The sequence below is a fragment of the Procambarus clarkii genome, chromosome 49 (assembly GCF_040958095.1).
Source record: "Procambarus clarkii isolate CNS0578487 chromosome 49, FALCON_Pclarkii_2.0, whole genome shotgun sequence".
Taxonomy (NCBI): Eukaryota; Metazoa; Arthropoda; class Malacostraca; order Decapoda; family Cambaridae; genus Procambarus; species Procambarus clarkii.
In genome coordinates, this window is record NC_091198.1 from 18,411,291 (window position 1) to 18,428,047 (window position 16,757).

A 16,757-nucleotide genomic window follows, 5' to 3' on the forward strand; every position below is an offset into this window, starting at 1 on the left:
GAGAGGTAGGGAGGTGGGAGGAGCGAGGAGGGTCATTAGTTGAAAGTGAGAGTTCAGAGAGGGATGGAGGGAGAGGTGTAGATAGGTAGAAGTAGAAGAGTAGCTAGTAGAAGTAGAAAGTAGATAGTAGAAGACGAAATACTGCCACCATCCATTCATGATCATTACATACAAGACAAGGAATGGAACTTGTCTGTATCACCAAATTCTCAAAAGATGTTATCAAGAGATCATTATTAGTATGGTCCCATCTTTATCATGTACTCATTCTAAACCATGAAACCAGTAACCACAGAGGCTTTCTCACCTCAACTCAAAATCTCTAGGGAACAAAATAAAGTCCATTTAAATAATAAATTCAACAATTATATTTTTCATGATAAGTATCATAACTTAAGCAATCCAATTAAAATGTTAAAGATTAATATTCAAAGTGAGTCATCCTCCAAGAATCTGAGAACACTACAATTGACTGCCCTTGATCTTCACACAACACTTGTAAAACACGACCAAGTCACCTTACTGCTCAACTCACCAAGTGTGTGCCTATAGCTGGATAGAGAGGGGGGGGGGTCTGTAGTTGACGGAGACTCCCGCCCTGCCGGCCGACAGCCTCCCTGCTAGGGCCGTCTGCTCTGCTCTGCTGACTGCCGTTCTTCTCTGTCTTGTTAATGCTTCAAGCTCGATAGCTCTCCGAGTTTATATTGGGGAACCTAGTAGCTAACTCCGCCCACAAGTAGATAGCCTCCGGCACTCTATCAAGCCACTCCTTAAACGTCGGCATGTTTGAAGGCTACCCGGCTCCAATTATAAGCTTAGCGGAAGCAAGGTGAAATTCTCATGATCTGACCTCAGGTCACTTGGGGTCATTAACTTTTAGAGGTGTGACTTTCCGGTGGACAAACTGGCGCCTTCTCTAATCCCTGTCTGTGACTCCTGTACTCTATGTATGTATTAAACTAAACCAAACACTTTTACAGTGTTACAGTGTGTGAGGTAGTGGAAAGGGTTACAGAGGCACATAATGGGCTCAGGGACTGAACCCCATAACAATTTACTCCCATTATAATTTACGACCAAATACAAAGCTAGTAATGTGGGTTTCGGATATTACATTGTGTGGTGTTGTTAACGGCGGGGCTCGCGGCACTAATGAACGCTAATGTGTGCATCCTCCACACACGACAGGAGTGTCAGAGCCTCATTTTAGCACGTAAACACCATACATAATCACTACACACAATTCCCACAACAGACCCGTTATAAAATTACACTTTGTTCTTCTATACCAGACAAGAAATACCATCGTCCATGACAGGGAAATGAAATCGCAGACTAAAAGTGTCAACAAGGCAAGACAGCAGGAGTCTGAAGGCCAGACAGCGGAGCAGAGTTGATCATTCAGCTCCCTGCTGGGCCCCACAGAGGACAATGTCTGCCGGAGCTGTTGATAATGTCATCCTTCTGGCCGACTGTTATAAGGTAGGACGTCTAACAGCAAGTCACAAATAATATTGAGTGTAATTGTTATATTAACTTATTTGTGTTTGCGTTATAGTGTGATATACCCGCGACTGTCGACCGAAGTGTAGTGCAGCAATTGTAAATTTATATAGTTGTAGGTTATGCTTTTCGCGGGTGGTTAATAGTTTGTTCGTAATCAGAACAGGACGCTTTATTCGTCATAACTAATGCAAATTGTTCCAAATTTGTCTGAACAACAATAATAATAATTCTTTATCATACAAATCTTGAATACAACGAACATTAAACAGAGGGGAGGATGACAGGTGTATATAGGTGTTTACAAGGATGACAGTGAAACGGGGCTCGAATCCATTGGACACCAATCGGTAACGTTGACCAATCCACACACTAGAAAGTGAACGACGACGTTTCGGTCCGTCCTGGACCATTCTCAAGTCGATTATTGACCTGACACAATCGACTTGAGAATGGTCCAGGACGGACCGAAACGTCGTCGTCCCTTCATTTTCTAGTGTGTTGTTTGGTCAACATACTTCAGCCACGTTATTGTGACTCCTCGCCTCCAATCCGTAACTATTCGCTCGTGTTCAGCCATAACTGATAGGCTGGTTAACAATTATTTAACAACCTGATCCTACATGCACACAGAGACCCGGGTATCACCGGTTACCCCTTCTTGTATTATATATAATATTGACTAAGTCCTAGTTCAACATATATAGTGTGGAGAAATATTTAAATAAATAAATAAATAAATAAATAAATAAATAAATAAATAAATAAATAAAATAAATAAATGTTTATTTAGGTAAGGTACATACATACAAGAGATTTTACAAAGATTGATCGATTTATAGATAGAGCTAGTACATACAATGCCCAAAGCCACTATTACGCAAAGCGTTTCGGGCAGGAAAAACATTAATGACTAAAGCTTAATACTAATTGAGTATAAAGAATAAAATGTGTTGAGAACAATTAAAAAATAAAGATAAAAAGGGGGGAACATGGCTGAAAAAGCAGCACAGATACAAATAGGTCGAACAAACAGCGTTGTTTAAAAAAAAAAAACTTGGGTTGACAATAGAGGGGTAAGGTAGGTTACAGGGAATTTATTAGGTAGTGCTTCGTTTTTATCTTAAACTGGTTAAGAGAGGTACAGTCTTTAACATGGTTGGGAAGGTCATTCCACATTCTGGGTCCCTTGATCTGCAGAGCATTTCTAGTTTGATTAAGTCGTACTCTAGGAATATCAAAACTGTATTTATTTCTGGTGTGGTGCTCATGGGTTCTGTTACAACCTTCATTGAAGCTTTTGAGGTCAGGATTGGCATTACAGTTCAGCGTTTTATATATGTATAATACACATGAGAGAATGTGCAGTGACTTAATGTCTAACATATTCAGAGATTTGAGTAAGGGGTAGTTGAGTTGAGTAGTTGATTTGTAGTAGTTGATTTGTAGTAGTTGTAATTTGTAGTAGATTTGGAGTAGTTGAGTTGATTTGAGTTGAGTAGTACCCCATATCTAGAAAACTATCACCTGAGGACCACATAAAGAATATTGTGCGAGGAGCCTATGCCACGATTTCTAACTTCAGAATTGCTTTTAAATACATGGATGGCGATATACTAAAGAAATTGTTCACGACTTTTGTTAGGCCAAAGCTAGAATATGCAGCGGTTGTGTGATGCCCATATCTTAAGAAGCACATCAACAAACTGGAAAAGGTGCAAAGACATGCTACTAAGTGGCTCCCAGAATTGAAGGGCAAGAGCTACGAGGAGAGGTTAGAGGCATTAAATATGCCAAAACTAGAAGAGAGAAGAAAAAGAGGTGATATGATCACTACATACAAAGTAGTAACAGGAATTGATAAAATCGATAGGGAAGATTTCCTGAGACCTGGAACTTTAAGAACAAGAGGTCATAGATTTAAACTAGCTAAACACAGATGCCGAAGAAATATAAGAAAATTTACTTTCGCAAACAGAGTGGTAGACGGTTGGAACAAGTTAGGTGAGAAGGTGGTGGAGGCCAAGACCGTCAGTGATTGATTGATAGATAAAGATTAAGCCACCCAAGAGGTGGCACGGGCATGAATAGCCCGTAAGTGGTACAATTTTTTTTTCTCAGTATTCTGAGGTTGCATTTAACCATCAAGCTGTTATCGCGGGGGAGGATACTGCTTCACAGTCTTTATGAGGGTGTCCAGCTGCTGGACACCTTTGTTGACCAGGAGAAGACCGTCAGTAGTTTCAAAGCGTTATATGACAAATTAAGAGTGCTGGGAAGACGGGACACCACGAGCGTAGCTCTCATCCTGTAACTACACTTAGGTAATTATCAGTTAAACATTAGTCTCAGGGTAGTTAACCCTTGAAATGCCCGATTCTCTCGGCTTTAGGGTCACCAGTTTCGTTTTTGCACATTTAAAATATTAAAAAAATTACTTTTTTATATGTAGAATTTCAAAATCATTACATTCTGATATTCATGTCAAGTCCTAAAATTTGGATACCTTAATTTTTCGCTTTCAGTTATTGTAGGATTCAAAGAAAACGGAAATGGTCTTATTATTATTTTGTTATTGTGATAGTGCTACACGCTTGAAAATTCCAACCCATTCTCCTGTTTAGATAGTAGTTCTTGTAACTATGTGCACCATAGTACAAAGATTGACGTTGTAAGCAATAAAATAGTAGAACTTTGGTACTATTCACTTTATTGAATCTGAAAAAATTAAGCTAAGAAAACAAACTTAAATATTCCTAGGCCTAGTATAGCACGTATATGTACTGTATTAGGGCCTCAGATAGTCATTTATTAGGCCTAGGAAGATTAGCTTAATTTAGTTTAGTCTGTCTTTCAAACATAAGTAGAAAATAGTTTTCTGGTTTGTCCAACTCAACCGTGCCAATTTCTACTTTCTAATTGTGTTGTACGACGGTATATGTACTATGCCTCATCGTTACTATAAGTACTACCAAAACGGTATGGACTGAAAATTCTTATAATTAATTACTTTGATGTACAGTAGCAAAGTTTATAATTTACTAAGAAATAATAGCCTGATGTAAAAATCATTGTATTTATAACAATTTACAATCAAAACCCAATTTTCTTGCATTTCTATAGTGAAAAATTCATAAGACGCATGTAGAACTTAATCTGGATGAACTGAAATACATCACATGACGTAAGCCGTCGTCTAAGGGTTAAGCTTGCGAGCATAGGTCGCAGTTTTCCATCACTCTTGTTAATAAAAAATAATAAAAATAAAGTAAAATGTTTATTCAGGTAAGATACATACATACAAGAGATTTTACATAAATTGATAGATTTATAGATAGAGCTAGTACATACAATGCCTAAAGCCACTATTACGCAAAGCGTTTCGGGCAGGAAAAACTTTAATGACTAATACTTAATACTAAATGAGTATAAAGAATATACTGTAATATATATAATGTTGCGAAACAATTTATTTTGGTGCAGTTCCACATTAAGTATTCATGGCACCCAAACATGTGATCTTCCCTACAGTCGTCTCACTACAAGGTCTACCCTCCTGGCACTACCACACTCTACGCATACTTCGAGTCCAGAGGCGGCAAGTGAGTACCAGTCCTTCCGTAATTACCTGTAGTGTGTGCTTGTGAGGGATAAATTGTGTCAGTGCTGAAAGAAACAAGTACTTGGTCAACCCAGGCCTGGTCGAGGACCGGGCCTCGGGGATGCCAAGCCCCGAGAACACCTCAAGGTAACCCATGATGGAGCAAGTAGGTGCCAGTGATAAGACGAAGGATGTGAATTATCTGCCAAGTTATGTATAGACAAATAATCTGCCAGAAGCATGTGTAAGCGAATAATCTGCTGGAAGCATGTATAAATGAATAATCTGTCAAGGTCATACATACTCAGATAATATGCTGGGAACCCGTATACGGCGATAATCTGTCTTTACGTAAACGCGAATAATCTTGACATATATGTCAATGATCTGTTTGGGAAAACTTATCAAATGGGACGTCCAAACCTCACACCCATCCAAAGTTTACAATCATGTACATCTACTACCTACAGCAGGCGGACTTGCTCCGACAGATTTTCACTGCAGTTGGGTCCGACAGGTTTCCGTACACGGTGTTCTTCGGGCTGCAGTACATACTGAAGCGATGGTTGTGTGGGCCAGTGGTGACGCGAGCCATGGTCGAGGAAGCCAAGGAGGTCATCAACGCTGTCTTCAAGAGGGACGATGTCTTCAACGAAGAAGGCTGGAACTATCTGGTCGAGGTGAAGCGATGACAGCTAATTAGTTTCGTATGAATTAAGGCGATCAGAGCATCATCAATGCCAATATGCAACTCAGCTCATTTGGATAGTGAGACAAAATATAGCTAGTTTAATTTTCCTTGTATTTAATCACTCTAATTCTTTGCAATGTCTTGCATATATTCTGGAGAAAATTTAATATACAGTAATATAATTTCACATGTTATAGCAATGTACACGTTTTCTTTATTTTGGATAATTTTGCGATATTCAATTTTAAGTCTTTTTTCTAAAATACTTTTTTCCAACTTGCTGTTGTTACTTAGCATTTGTTTACTTCAAGCTAATATCGTCTTTGCCTTGCTGAATATCCTCTTCTTTCTCTCACCTCCAATGGCGCCCACCACCGTCGTGTGTGCCCATGGTGCCCCTTCACCAGCATCACGGGGGTCGGCTGCCCCTGCGCGTCAAGGCTGTACCCGAGGGCACGGTCGTCCCTACAAAGAACGTCCTCTTTACCGTGGAGAATACCGACCCGGCTCTTCCCTGGGTCACCGGCTTCTTCGAGGTAAGTACGAGGTCGTAAGCCAGGTGTACGACGGCACTCACGTCTACACTTACGAGACCTGTACCTCTTACACTCGTGTTATGGACGACCTCGTAAACTCTAATTATTACCAACTAAGGCGCCATGATCGCTATCGGTAGTGCATACCTCGTAAGTGTTCTCTCAATCCCGGCCAAAGTGCTAGCATGTTTTGTCATATTACAAAGATTTCGTGCATTTTATGCCCCGCTTAGTGAGCTAAATGGATATACAATTCTTCTTCTGTTCTACCAAATAACATTACACACAGAAATCACAATAGCGTGATGTATCAAATGAACAAATCCACAAGGGCCGTGAGAACTGAGCTACCATGTCGTAGCTCAGTCGATTAAGGCAGCGTCTGGGATGCTCTCGGACGTAGGTTCAAATCCTCGTCACGGCCCTTGTAGATTTGACCAAATAGCATGGTTTCTAATCCTCCCACAATGTGATGTGTGAAGCCTCGCTTCATGGCAGAGGGAAGCCTAGTTAGGTTCCCCGACTTATTAATGCTGAGTTTTGATTCGCCAAAGTCATCATAATGTTGATCATTGCGATATGTTTACCTTCATATTGCTAGCAATATTATGTAATGTACTAGTCAACCATATTATATAATGGCTGACTAGTACACTACGACAGAACCACCGTGTTAGACTCGAAGAGATTTGTTGGAAATGCGTAAATTTCGTGTGTAAACGAAGTCTCGATATAAGAATATATGTTGTATAAATAATAATGTAAATTAAGGAGGTATTACTCAAATGACTGAGTTTACAGAAGTGTGACTTAAGAATGATAACATTGCTGCAGACGCTGCTGGTGCAGACTTGGTACCCGATGACGGTGGCTACCAACTCCCACATCTACAAGCAGATCCTCCGCCACTACATGGACCTCACCCACGACAACACCGACACTCTCGACTTCTCCGTAAGATCTCTCCCTCTCTTCACAGTCTGCACTGCATAACATCACAGTGCAGGCGACGAGTTACAGTAACGTGGCTGAAGTATGTTGACCAAACCACACACTAGAAGGTGAAGGGACGACGACGTTTCGGTCCGTCCTGGACCATTCTCAAGTCGATTGTCGACGGGACCATTCTCAAGTCGATTGATCGACTTGAGAATGGTCCAGGACGGACCGAAACGTCGTCGTCCCTTCACCTTCTAGTGTGTGGTCTGGTCAACATCACAGTCTCTGGGTTATCCGCCAGTCTCAAGGGGGGAAGGTTAGGTGTGAGGGGCGAGTGGCTTGCAAGAGCAAAACAAAAATGAACTTAGAAGAATCCGAAATACAAATTACAAGTTATAGGTCACGAACTGTAAGACTACAAGTTTACAGAAAAGCAATCAACTAAAGTTTGGATTTGTTAAACTTGAGTAGACGTTTGATTGTTGCCGCCGAAGGCGGCTAGTTTATTGTGCACCCCATACTCATCCTGTGAGCGGTAGCGCAAAAGCATTACAGAGGGCACAAAAGGTCTTTATCAGACCTCATCTTAGATTATTACATAAACAATTTCTTCAATCCTTCACACCTTATAGATACAATGTCAGCTAGTTACAGAGAAAGTGCTATTACAAGAGCTACATCTTTACAGTAAGTCATCATACATTAATGGTAGGTCTTATCGTTAATACATAATAGTTTTTGAGTAGACGTGTGTATAAAGATCCTGGTTGTGTCCACAGCTACACGACTGTGGGTACCGGGGCGTGTCTTCTGTAGAGTCCAGCGCTCTGGGCGGCGCGGCGCACATGATTAACTTTAAGGTCAGTACCGCACGCTTCTCGGCATACTAGTTACTGTATTGGACCGCCCTGTGTCTTGTATTGTGGCTTCCCTACTTCTCTGCTTTGAGAGAGAGACAGAGACAGATACAGAGACAGAGACACAGAGAGAGACAGAGTGAGAGAGAGAGAGAGAGAGAGAGAGAGAGAGAGAGAGAGAGAGAGAGAGAGAGAGAGAGAGAGAGAGAGAGAGAGAGAGAGAGAGAGAGAGACAGAGAGAGAGACACAGAAAAAGACAGAGTGAGAGAAAGAGAGAGAAAGAGAGAGAGAGAGAGAGAGAGAGAGCGAGAGAGAGAGAGAGAGAGAGAGAGAGAGAGAGAGAGAGAGAGAGAGAGAGAGAGAGAGAGAGAGAGAGAGAGAGAGAGAGAGAGAGAGAGAGAGAGAGAGAGAGAATGCACTATTCACATATATTTTCATGTACTAGAGATAGATCATACACTATTCACATGTGCTAGGAGATAGATCATGTACTAGAGATCATACACTATTCACATGTGCTAGGAGATAGATCATATACCAGAGATCATACACTATTCACATGTGCTACAGCATCATCCCTTATTCATATATACATTGCTGAGAATACACGAAATACACAGAAACATTATAAATCCTATACTGACTTTATGCAAACACTGAAGTCGTCAGACACTGTGTCGGGGACATCACTGTTGAGGAAGTACTACCACCTCAAGACGGTGGCAGGCTTCTCCACGCCCTCCTTAGAGCATTCCAACGTCATCACTTGGGGCAAGGAGAGGGAGGTGGACTCCCATAGACACATGCTCCAGACCTACCCCGAAGGTAAGATGGCAAGAATGAACTAGAAGTGTGATGGATTATCTCTGGGATAGTTTATAGGAAAATCTAATATAAGTCAATGCATTAAGAATTTACGGAGAATGTACTGTTCTTTCTTGAAGACAAGGCGCCAGATTCACGAAGCAGTTACTCAAGCACTTACGAACCTGTACATCTTTCCTTAATCTTTGGCGGCTTTGTTTACAGTTATGAAACAGTTAATGAGCTCCGAAGCACCAGGAGGCTGTTTATAACAATAACAACAGTTGATTGGCAAGTTTTCATGCTTGTAAACTGTTTAATAAATGTAACCAAAGCCGTCAAAGATTGAGGAAAGATGTACACGTTCGTAAGTACTTGCGTAACTGCTTCGTGAATGAGATTCCACCCCCAGGAGACGTCGGGTGTGTGTGCGACTCTTACGACATCTGGCGGTGCCTGAAGGAGTGCTGGGGCCAGGAGCTGAAGGACTTGGTGCTCCAGCGAGGCAGAAAGGGCGGCTGTATCTACCTCCGACCGGACAGTGGTGACCCCAAGGAGGTGACGCTTAAGGTAACTTCTAGTTTAGTTGCAAATGTTGTAAGGAAAGGTAACGTTTCTTTATACCCAACGCCTCTGTGGAATAGGTACCCGGGAGCTAGGGTGTTGTTGTGCGATATATCCTGGTAAAATTCAGTTCTTAGCAAAGGGGGGCGGTACGTGGCATCTCTATGAGCTGAATAGGATTCCTGTCTCAGTGAATAAGAAACCAAATCTTCTATGACAGTAAGGGGAAACTTAAGAAATTATAAAATATTAGCAGAAAGAAATGTCGGTTCATGTATAATAATCGTAATAATATGTCTAATTAACAAATGTTTTTGATGCACTGTTAACCAATTAACAATGTACGTTTAATTTTTGTTCGGAGATTATTCACAGAAAACACAAGGATTTTGTGTTACCCATCCACGATTACCAGGGGCCAGATTCACCAAGCAGTTACTCAAGCACTTACGAACCTGTACATCTTTTCTCAATCTTTGGTGGCTTTGTTTACAATTATTAAACAGTTAATGAGCTCCGAAGCACCAGGAGGCTGTTTATAACAATAACAACAGTTGATTGGCAAATTTTTAATGCTTGTAAACTGTTTAATAAATGAAACCAAAGCCGTCAAAGATTGAGGAAAGACGTACTCGTTCGTAAGTGCTTGCGTAACTGCTTCGTGAATCTGGCCCCAGAACTTTACCCACTGTCCTACCCACTTTCCCTTTGATTGGTCCTACACCCTTACGCTGTATAATAGGTCATATACCTTTACCCTATGTTTGATTGCCCCATCATCTTGGCCAACTCTCCTTCCACTCTTTCCCATGTGCATTTAACCCAAAAAATGTATCTTATATGCAGGCGATGAGTCACAACAACGTGGCTGAAGAATGTTGACCAGACCACACACTAGACGGTGAAGGGACGACGACGTTTCGGTCTGTCCTGGACCATTCTCAAGTCGATTGTCCAGGAGAATGGTCCAGGACGGACCGAAACGTCGTCGTCCCTTCACCTTCTAGTGTGTGGTCTGGTCAACATGTACCTTATGTATTCATGCTTAACCTTAAGATGTTCCAGAGAGGAGAGGAAACTTCGTAGAAATTAAATCCTTCAGTAATTACTAGTTCCTTTGCCATGAATTCTGGTAACTTGATTGTTTTTCTTAATACTGACACTAAGAAGATAGAGGCATAGAGAGCTTACACTATAAGATCAGCAAGACCAGCAATGTGGTCATATTTAACCAAATATGATAATATACACAATTTGAACTATTACAATATATAATGATTTCTTGCATTTTTAGGATTTCATAACAGAAAATTCATGAAATATTTGTCTTTCTATTGTCACTGCAACTTCTCGTTCAGTTAAAATAATCGTTAAACTGTTCAAATTCAAATTCAAATGTTTATTCAGGTAAAGTACATACATACGGGGTGATACAAATATTGATGAATTTATAGATAGAGCTAGTACATACAATGCCTAAAGCCACTATTACGCAAAGCGTTTCGGGCAGGATAAACACTAAAGACTAAATCTTAATACTAATTGAGATTAGAGTATAAAATGGGTTGAGAAAATATACAAATTAAAAAGGGGTCTCAATCTAAATTGGCCAATAGTTGACCTGGGGTAAGTTTCAGTTTCCTGAAACTTCTTTCTCAACTTGCCACGGACATGTATGTAATTAGACAAATGGGGAAATTGTTATACGATGCAAAGATTCCACTAGATCTCATTTAATGAGTCACTGATGTAGTTTTAACACATTAAGGCACATCAAGGGGTGAGGGGGCGCAAGGCCCCCTTCCCCTTGATAATCACTATATGATCAGCCCGTCCTGGCACCGCTCCTGTGCCAGGTAAGTCCACTACGGGCTCACCATAGCCCGTGCTACTTGCCCCGCTCCTGTGCCAGGTAAGTCCACTACGGGCTCACCATAGCCCGTGCTACTTGCCCCGCTCCTGTGCCAGGTAAGTCCACTACGGGCTCACCATAGCCCGTGCTACTTGCCCCGCTCCTGTGCCAGGTAAGTCCACTACGGGCTCACCATAGCCCGTGCTACTTGCCCCGCTCCTGTGCCAGGTAAGTCCACTACGGGCTCACCATAGCCCGTGCTACTTGCCCCGCTTCTGTGCCAGGTAAGTCCACTACGGGCTCACCATAGCCCGTGCTACTTGCCCCGCTCCTGTGTCAGGTAAGTCCACTACGGGCTCACCATAGCCCGTGCTACTTGCACCGCTCCTGTGTCAGGTAAGTCCACTACGGGCTCACCATAGCCCGTGCTACTTGCCCCGCTCCTGTGCCAGGTAAGTCCACTACGGGATCACCATAGCCCGTGCTACTTGGAACTTGTTCCGAGTAGCTGAATCTATAACAACAGCCCTCCTCTCTAGTGGTCACACCGTCACTACACTGTACTATATTGCCCGAACCTATCCTAGCCGAGGACAAACTATTAGAAAACGGAACATAAAGTCACTTTTACGAGCCAGTATGATTTTTAATACATTCTTAACGGTGGGTATTTTTACGTCAAAATACGATGTGTTATGCGAGAGGACAGGTTGCATATGATAGCAACATACGTTTTAAATGAGCAAAGCCACAAGGGCCGTGACGAGGATTCGAACCTGCGTCTGAGAGCATCTCAGACGCTGCCTTAATCGACTGAGCTACGACATGGTAAAAAGAGTTGAAACCGAAGTGCTACTGAACTTACTGGATGGCCCTTGTGGATTTGTTCATTTGATACATCACACTATTGTGATTTCTGTGTGTAACATACATTTTTTTATTCCCCAGAGTCTGGAGATCCTGGGCGAGGCCTATGGTACTGAGACGAACTCTAAGGGCTACAAAATGCTTCCTCCTTACCTAAGGGTCATTAGTGCTGACGGCATCAGCCACCAGTCACTCTGTAAGTAGGCTCACACGCCACCAACACACTTTACGTTGGGTTGAGTAGCAATGACGCTGAGTGGTGATATTTTGTTGAGGTTTTAGACCCTACTCCCGACACTGGGAATTATATGAGCACAATTCTCGCTGCAGGGTCCTTGCTAGAACACCTCAAGAACAACAGCTGGAGCACAGCCAACACCTATTTCGGCGCCGGAGCCTCACTGCTCCAGAAGGTGAGTGTCCATCCTTGTTTGCTCTCTCCACTACCTCCTCTTTGCAGTCCATCCTCCTAATATGCAACTACTTATAGACATCCTTTCGTGTCTTACACTAGCTGCACAGGCCAGCAGCTAAGCCATCACAGAGATTACGGCTTCTGCTTAGCCATTAACTATATTTATCTTGCTAAGCTATTACAGGTGTTCACTACACAACACTTCTCTATTTGTTATAGATTAACCGAGACACGCAGAAGTGCGCATACAAGGTGAGCTACGCGGAGGTGGCGGGGCAAGGCATCGATGTGCACAAGGAGCCCATCACGGACTCTGGCAAGAAGAGCAAGCGGGGACGTCTCTCCCTCCACTGTGACCACGGCCTCTACAACACTCTCCAGGCCGGCAAGGGCGACCCCACTAAGGTCAGGCATCTACACGGATCACATATTTACATGTTGACCAAACCACACACTAGAAAGTGAAGGGACGACGACGTTTCGGTCCGTCCTGGACCACAATCGACTTGAGAATAGTCCAGGACGGACCAAAACGTCGTCGTCCCTTCACCTTCTAGTGTGTGGTTTGGTCAACATATTTCAGCCACGTTATTGTGACTCATCGTCTGCACATATTTACATCATATAGTTACACTTGGAACCCATTGTTCCCCTCAAAGGTCAGAGAGGGAACTAGGTTCTGGTTACATTAAGCTTGACCTTATAGTGATTAAGGTCAGACAGGGACCCGGTATTTTCACGGTCGACTGGGAACCAGTCCTACATAAACCTTCACTAATTCGCGATAAAGCTGTATGAGGTTGGTGTTAGTGGGGCTTTGCAACATGCAAGATCCAGAGGTTGCAGTATTTAAGATTATTGGCACCAATGGACGAGAGTGGGTTGTGATCTAGTACAAACTCTTCACTCTTAGAGACGTGCAATATTAATGGGTGCAGTTGTCTTCTTTGTGGAGGTCAGGGAGTTTGTAATAGCTCATTATGTTGGACACGTGTTGATCGACGCTATTTAAAAGATGCAATATTGAAAATTAAGACTACACAAAAAATCGCAATAAGAACTATTAATTTAGCATTAGTTCTTTACCAGTTTATGAAAACTCTGAAAGCTTAGACGTAAGTGGTGAGATGTTTGAGAGATGCTTTTTCACCCACAGGGCTATAAACCCATGGAACCACTTACCCGCCTAAGCTGCAAATGCTAAAACTCTGTTGGGTTTTAAAATTTAACTAGAAAAGCTTCCGGAAAATTGGGGGACCTTTGACAAGCGACCGGCTTCCTGTCCTCGTCGAAGCCACTAGTATAAGTGGCCCTCAGGTAAATATATACACCAGGAGCTGTTATTCTGAACCAGGTTTTGTATTTCAGGACCTTCTTGTACCGGTATTCGAGAACGGAAAACTTTTGGTGGACTACACGTTCGAAGAAGTCCAGGAGAGAGCACAGACTGTGCCCAACGACTTCGACGTCATTAAGTTTCTGGAGGAGGACAGAGATGATTAAATCTCTGTTGACTATATGTAACCTCTCACTTCACCTCAGACACTTCACCACTTGGTATATGTAATGTACTCCCAGACACTATGTTGACCAGACCACACACTAGAAGGTGAAGGGACGACGACGTTTCGGTCCGTCCTGGACCATTCTCAAGTTGATTGTGACTTGAGAATGGTCCAGGACGGACCGAAACGTCGTGATCGTCCCTTCACCTTCTAGTGTGTGGTCTGGTCAACACTATGTACCCACTGGCTACATATATACATGTTGAAGATACCTTCAACAAAATGCGTCCTTCAGCGACATGTGTCGGCCTAATAAAACAGTAAAAATAATTTTGGATAGTTAATTTTTCAACTTCCTTCCCAGGTAAAGAACATAAGAATTATAGAAAAGACTCGTTCTAGTGCCATTGCTCTAACTGTTGAGTCATATTTAATAATACATATATACGTGTTGTGAAGAGGTTATTCTTATTTATTTTCGGCTAGGCTGTTGATACTCGTGCCGAGCTAAACAAATTATTTTAATAAGTAAAAGTAATTTTTTGTTTAAATACAACTGAAAGTAGATAAGTATAAAATTTGGCGTAAAATATATAGTTGCATTATAATTGAATTAACTCAACTAATTGATAATGTATAACCTGTAATTAATGCATAACTGTAATTAGCTTTCACCGGGAACTATAGCCTGATTACAGTATATAGTGAGGTAGATAAATAACACTATGGTAAGTTATAAAACTTAAATATCAGTAAAATACTTGCGTGCCAACTAAAGATCACATTAAAGGCTTATTGAGTCTTTATTAAGCATTTATTGCTTATTGAGCGCTTAGAATTAAACGAAAACGTGATTAAAGAAAATGTGTCACAGGAATATTCATGACGCTTACGCGAACCTAGTTTGATATTGAGCGCCCACATTACGTGAGGGAGCGCACTAGAGCTCAGCATGCTTAACGTGAGAGAATGTTTAATGCCGTTATGCAGCAAATGTTAATAGGTAGTGGGGGCTGATTGTTGCGGGTGGGGGAGGGGTCCGGATGAGCCCCCACCCGCTGGGCAGTTGTAATGGGTCTCCATCACTCCTTACACCAATTTGAGCTGCGACACCTTCCTATTTACTATGCAGGCGATGAGTCACAATAACGTGGCTGAAGTAGTTTGACCAGACCACACACTAGAAGGTGAAGGGACGACGACGTTTCGACTTGTGAATGGTCCAGGACCGACCGAAACGTCGTCGTCCCTTCACCTTCTAGTGTGTGGTCTGCTCAAACTTCCTATTTACTACCTCGCTCGACAAACCCTTGCCGAACTTAGCAAAAGTAACCTAACAAGACATCATGTTAGCCCCTCAGTCGTCCCTGGTATGGAGGGCGAATTAGTTCTGGAATGAGTTTTATTGTCCTGTGTTGAACGGTCTCCAAAACAGTCATAAACACAGACCCGGTGGTTCTAAATACTAACGCAGAAAAGCTATGTAACCAGGACATGCACTCAGTGACCCAGGACACCTCCATAGGGCCCCACGCGCTGAAGAATGTTCCTCACTTCATGTAGGTGGCGCCGGGTTGTGCAATTATCGTACCGCCGACACACCCACGCAAAACACACTCGACAACCTCAAACGCCACCGGAGTCAATTCCTAGCGTTAATGTAACATCTTAGCTATGAGACCATCAGTCAAAACATCACAATAACGGGTACTGGGTACTACTGGCTATAACACTGGATACTATAGACTATAATATACTTTTACGTCTGGCAATGCACTTAATACACAATACATAACATGCGATTCAAGATGGCAAACTGTCTATATATATCTAAGGCTAAGTAACTACGTATTACTTTAGTACATACATGAAATGATATCCGCAGATTAAATTTGCCTATATTTTCCCAGAACTCCGATCTTAATACGGAGTTCCAACTCCGTACGTGTTCCATCTGGTAATATAAAACTATTTCTCATAAATTTTTCCAAGTAAACTCTCATAATTCTCATTGCTCAGAGTTTCATTGATCCTGCACTTAATGGGATTGTAGCGCAGTAGCTCGTTAATGTAAACATTCCACAACAAAGGACTTAGCACACTACCCTGCAGTACACTAGCACTATAATTGAATGGTTTTCAGAATGTCACAACCACAGGTAGAACAACTCTTACAGTAATGTATTTTCTGGAAAGTTGGAAGCCTATGAAGGAAACTATACATGTTGACCAAACCATACACTGGAAAGTGAAGGGACGACGACGTTTCGGCCCGTCCTGACCATTCTCAAGTCGATTGTGAGAATGGTCACAATCGACTTGAGAATGGTCCAGGACGGACCGAAACGTCGTCGTCCCTTCACTTTCTAGTGTGTGGTTTCGTCAACATATTTCAGCCATGTTATTGTGACTCCTCATCTGCAAACTAGACATCAATGGATACTTTTTTGTAGGGAATGAAGGAGATAAGGTTATCTAAACCAGAACATCAGAACCTTCTATTGTCGCCATGTAATAGTGAAATAACACAAACATTGCAATCACTCAGTTTTTTTCAGGGATAAAATAAACGTATAAAAACTACTATAATGCCAATCCTGACCTCAAAAGCTTCATAGAAGGT

At 42.1% G+C, this 16,757-nt stretch overlaps 1 protein-coding gene across 1 annotated transcript; it reads left to right on the forward strand.

Moving 5' to 3' along the window:
• The first annotated feature begins 1,189 nt into the window (after nt 1–1,189).
• On the forward strand, nt 1,190–14,465 carry LOC123763149 (nicotinamide phosphoribosyltransferase). Its single transcript, XM_045750113.2, has 12 exons — nt 1,190–1,482; nt 5,035–5,105; nt 5,622–5,784; nt 6,203–6,331; nt 7,166–7,285; nt 8,050–8,130; nt 8,790–8,952; nt 9,344–9,501; nt 12,296–12,410; nt 12,545–12,627; nt 12,849–13,034; nt 13,998–14,465. The coding sequence occupies exons 1-12, from the start codon at nt 1,432–1,434 to the stop codon at nt 14,130–14,132; spliced, it is 1,455 nt and encodes a 484-aa protein (XP_045606069.2). The 5' UTR covers nt 1,190–1,431; the 3' UTR covers nt 14,133–14,465.
• The last annotated feature ends 2,292 nt before the right edge of the window (nt 14,466–16,757 follow it).

Bases quoted from the DNA above. Each gene is read 5' to 3' on its own strand.
- LOC123763149 (XM_045750113.2), top strand. From the start codon at position 1,432: ATGTCTGCCGGAGCTGTTGATAATGTCATCCTTCTGGCCGACTGTTAT. The intron at 5,106-5,621 runs GTGAGTACCAGT...TGGGTCCGACAG, and splicing joins TTCGAGTCCAGAGGCGGCAA to GTTTCCGTACACGGTGTTCT. The intron at 8,131-8,789 runs GTCAGTACCGCA...CAAACACTGAAG, and splicing joins CGCACATGATTAACTTTAAG to TCGTCAGACACTGTGTCGGG.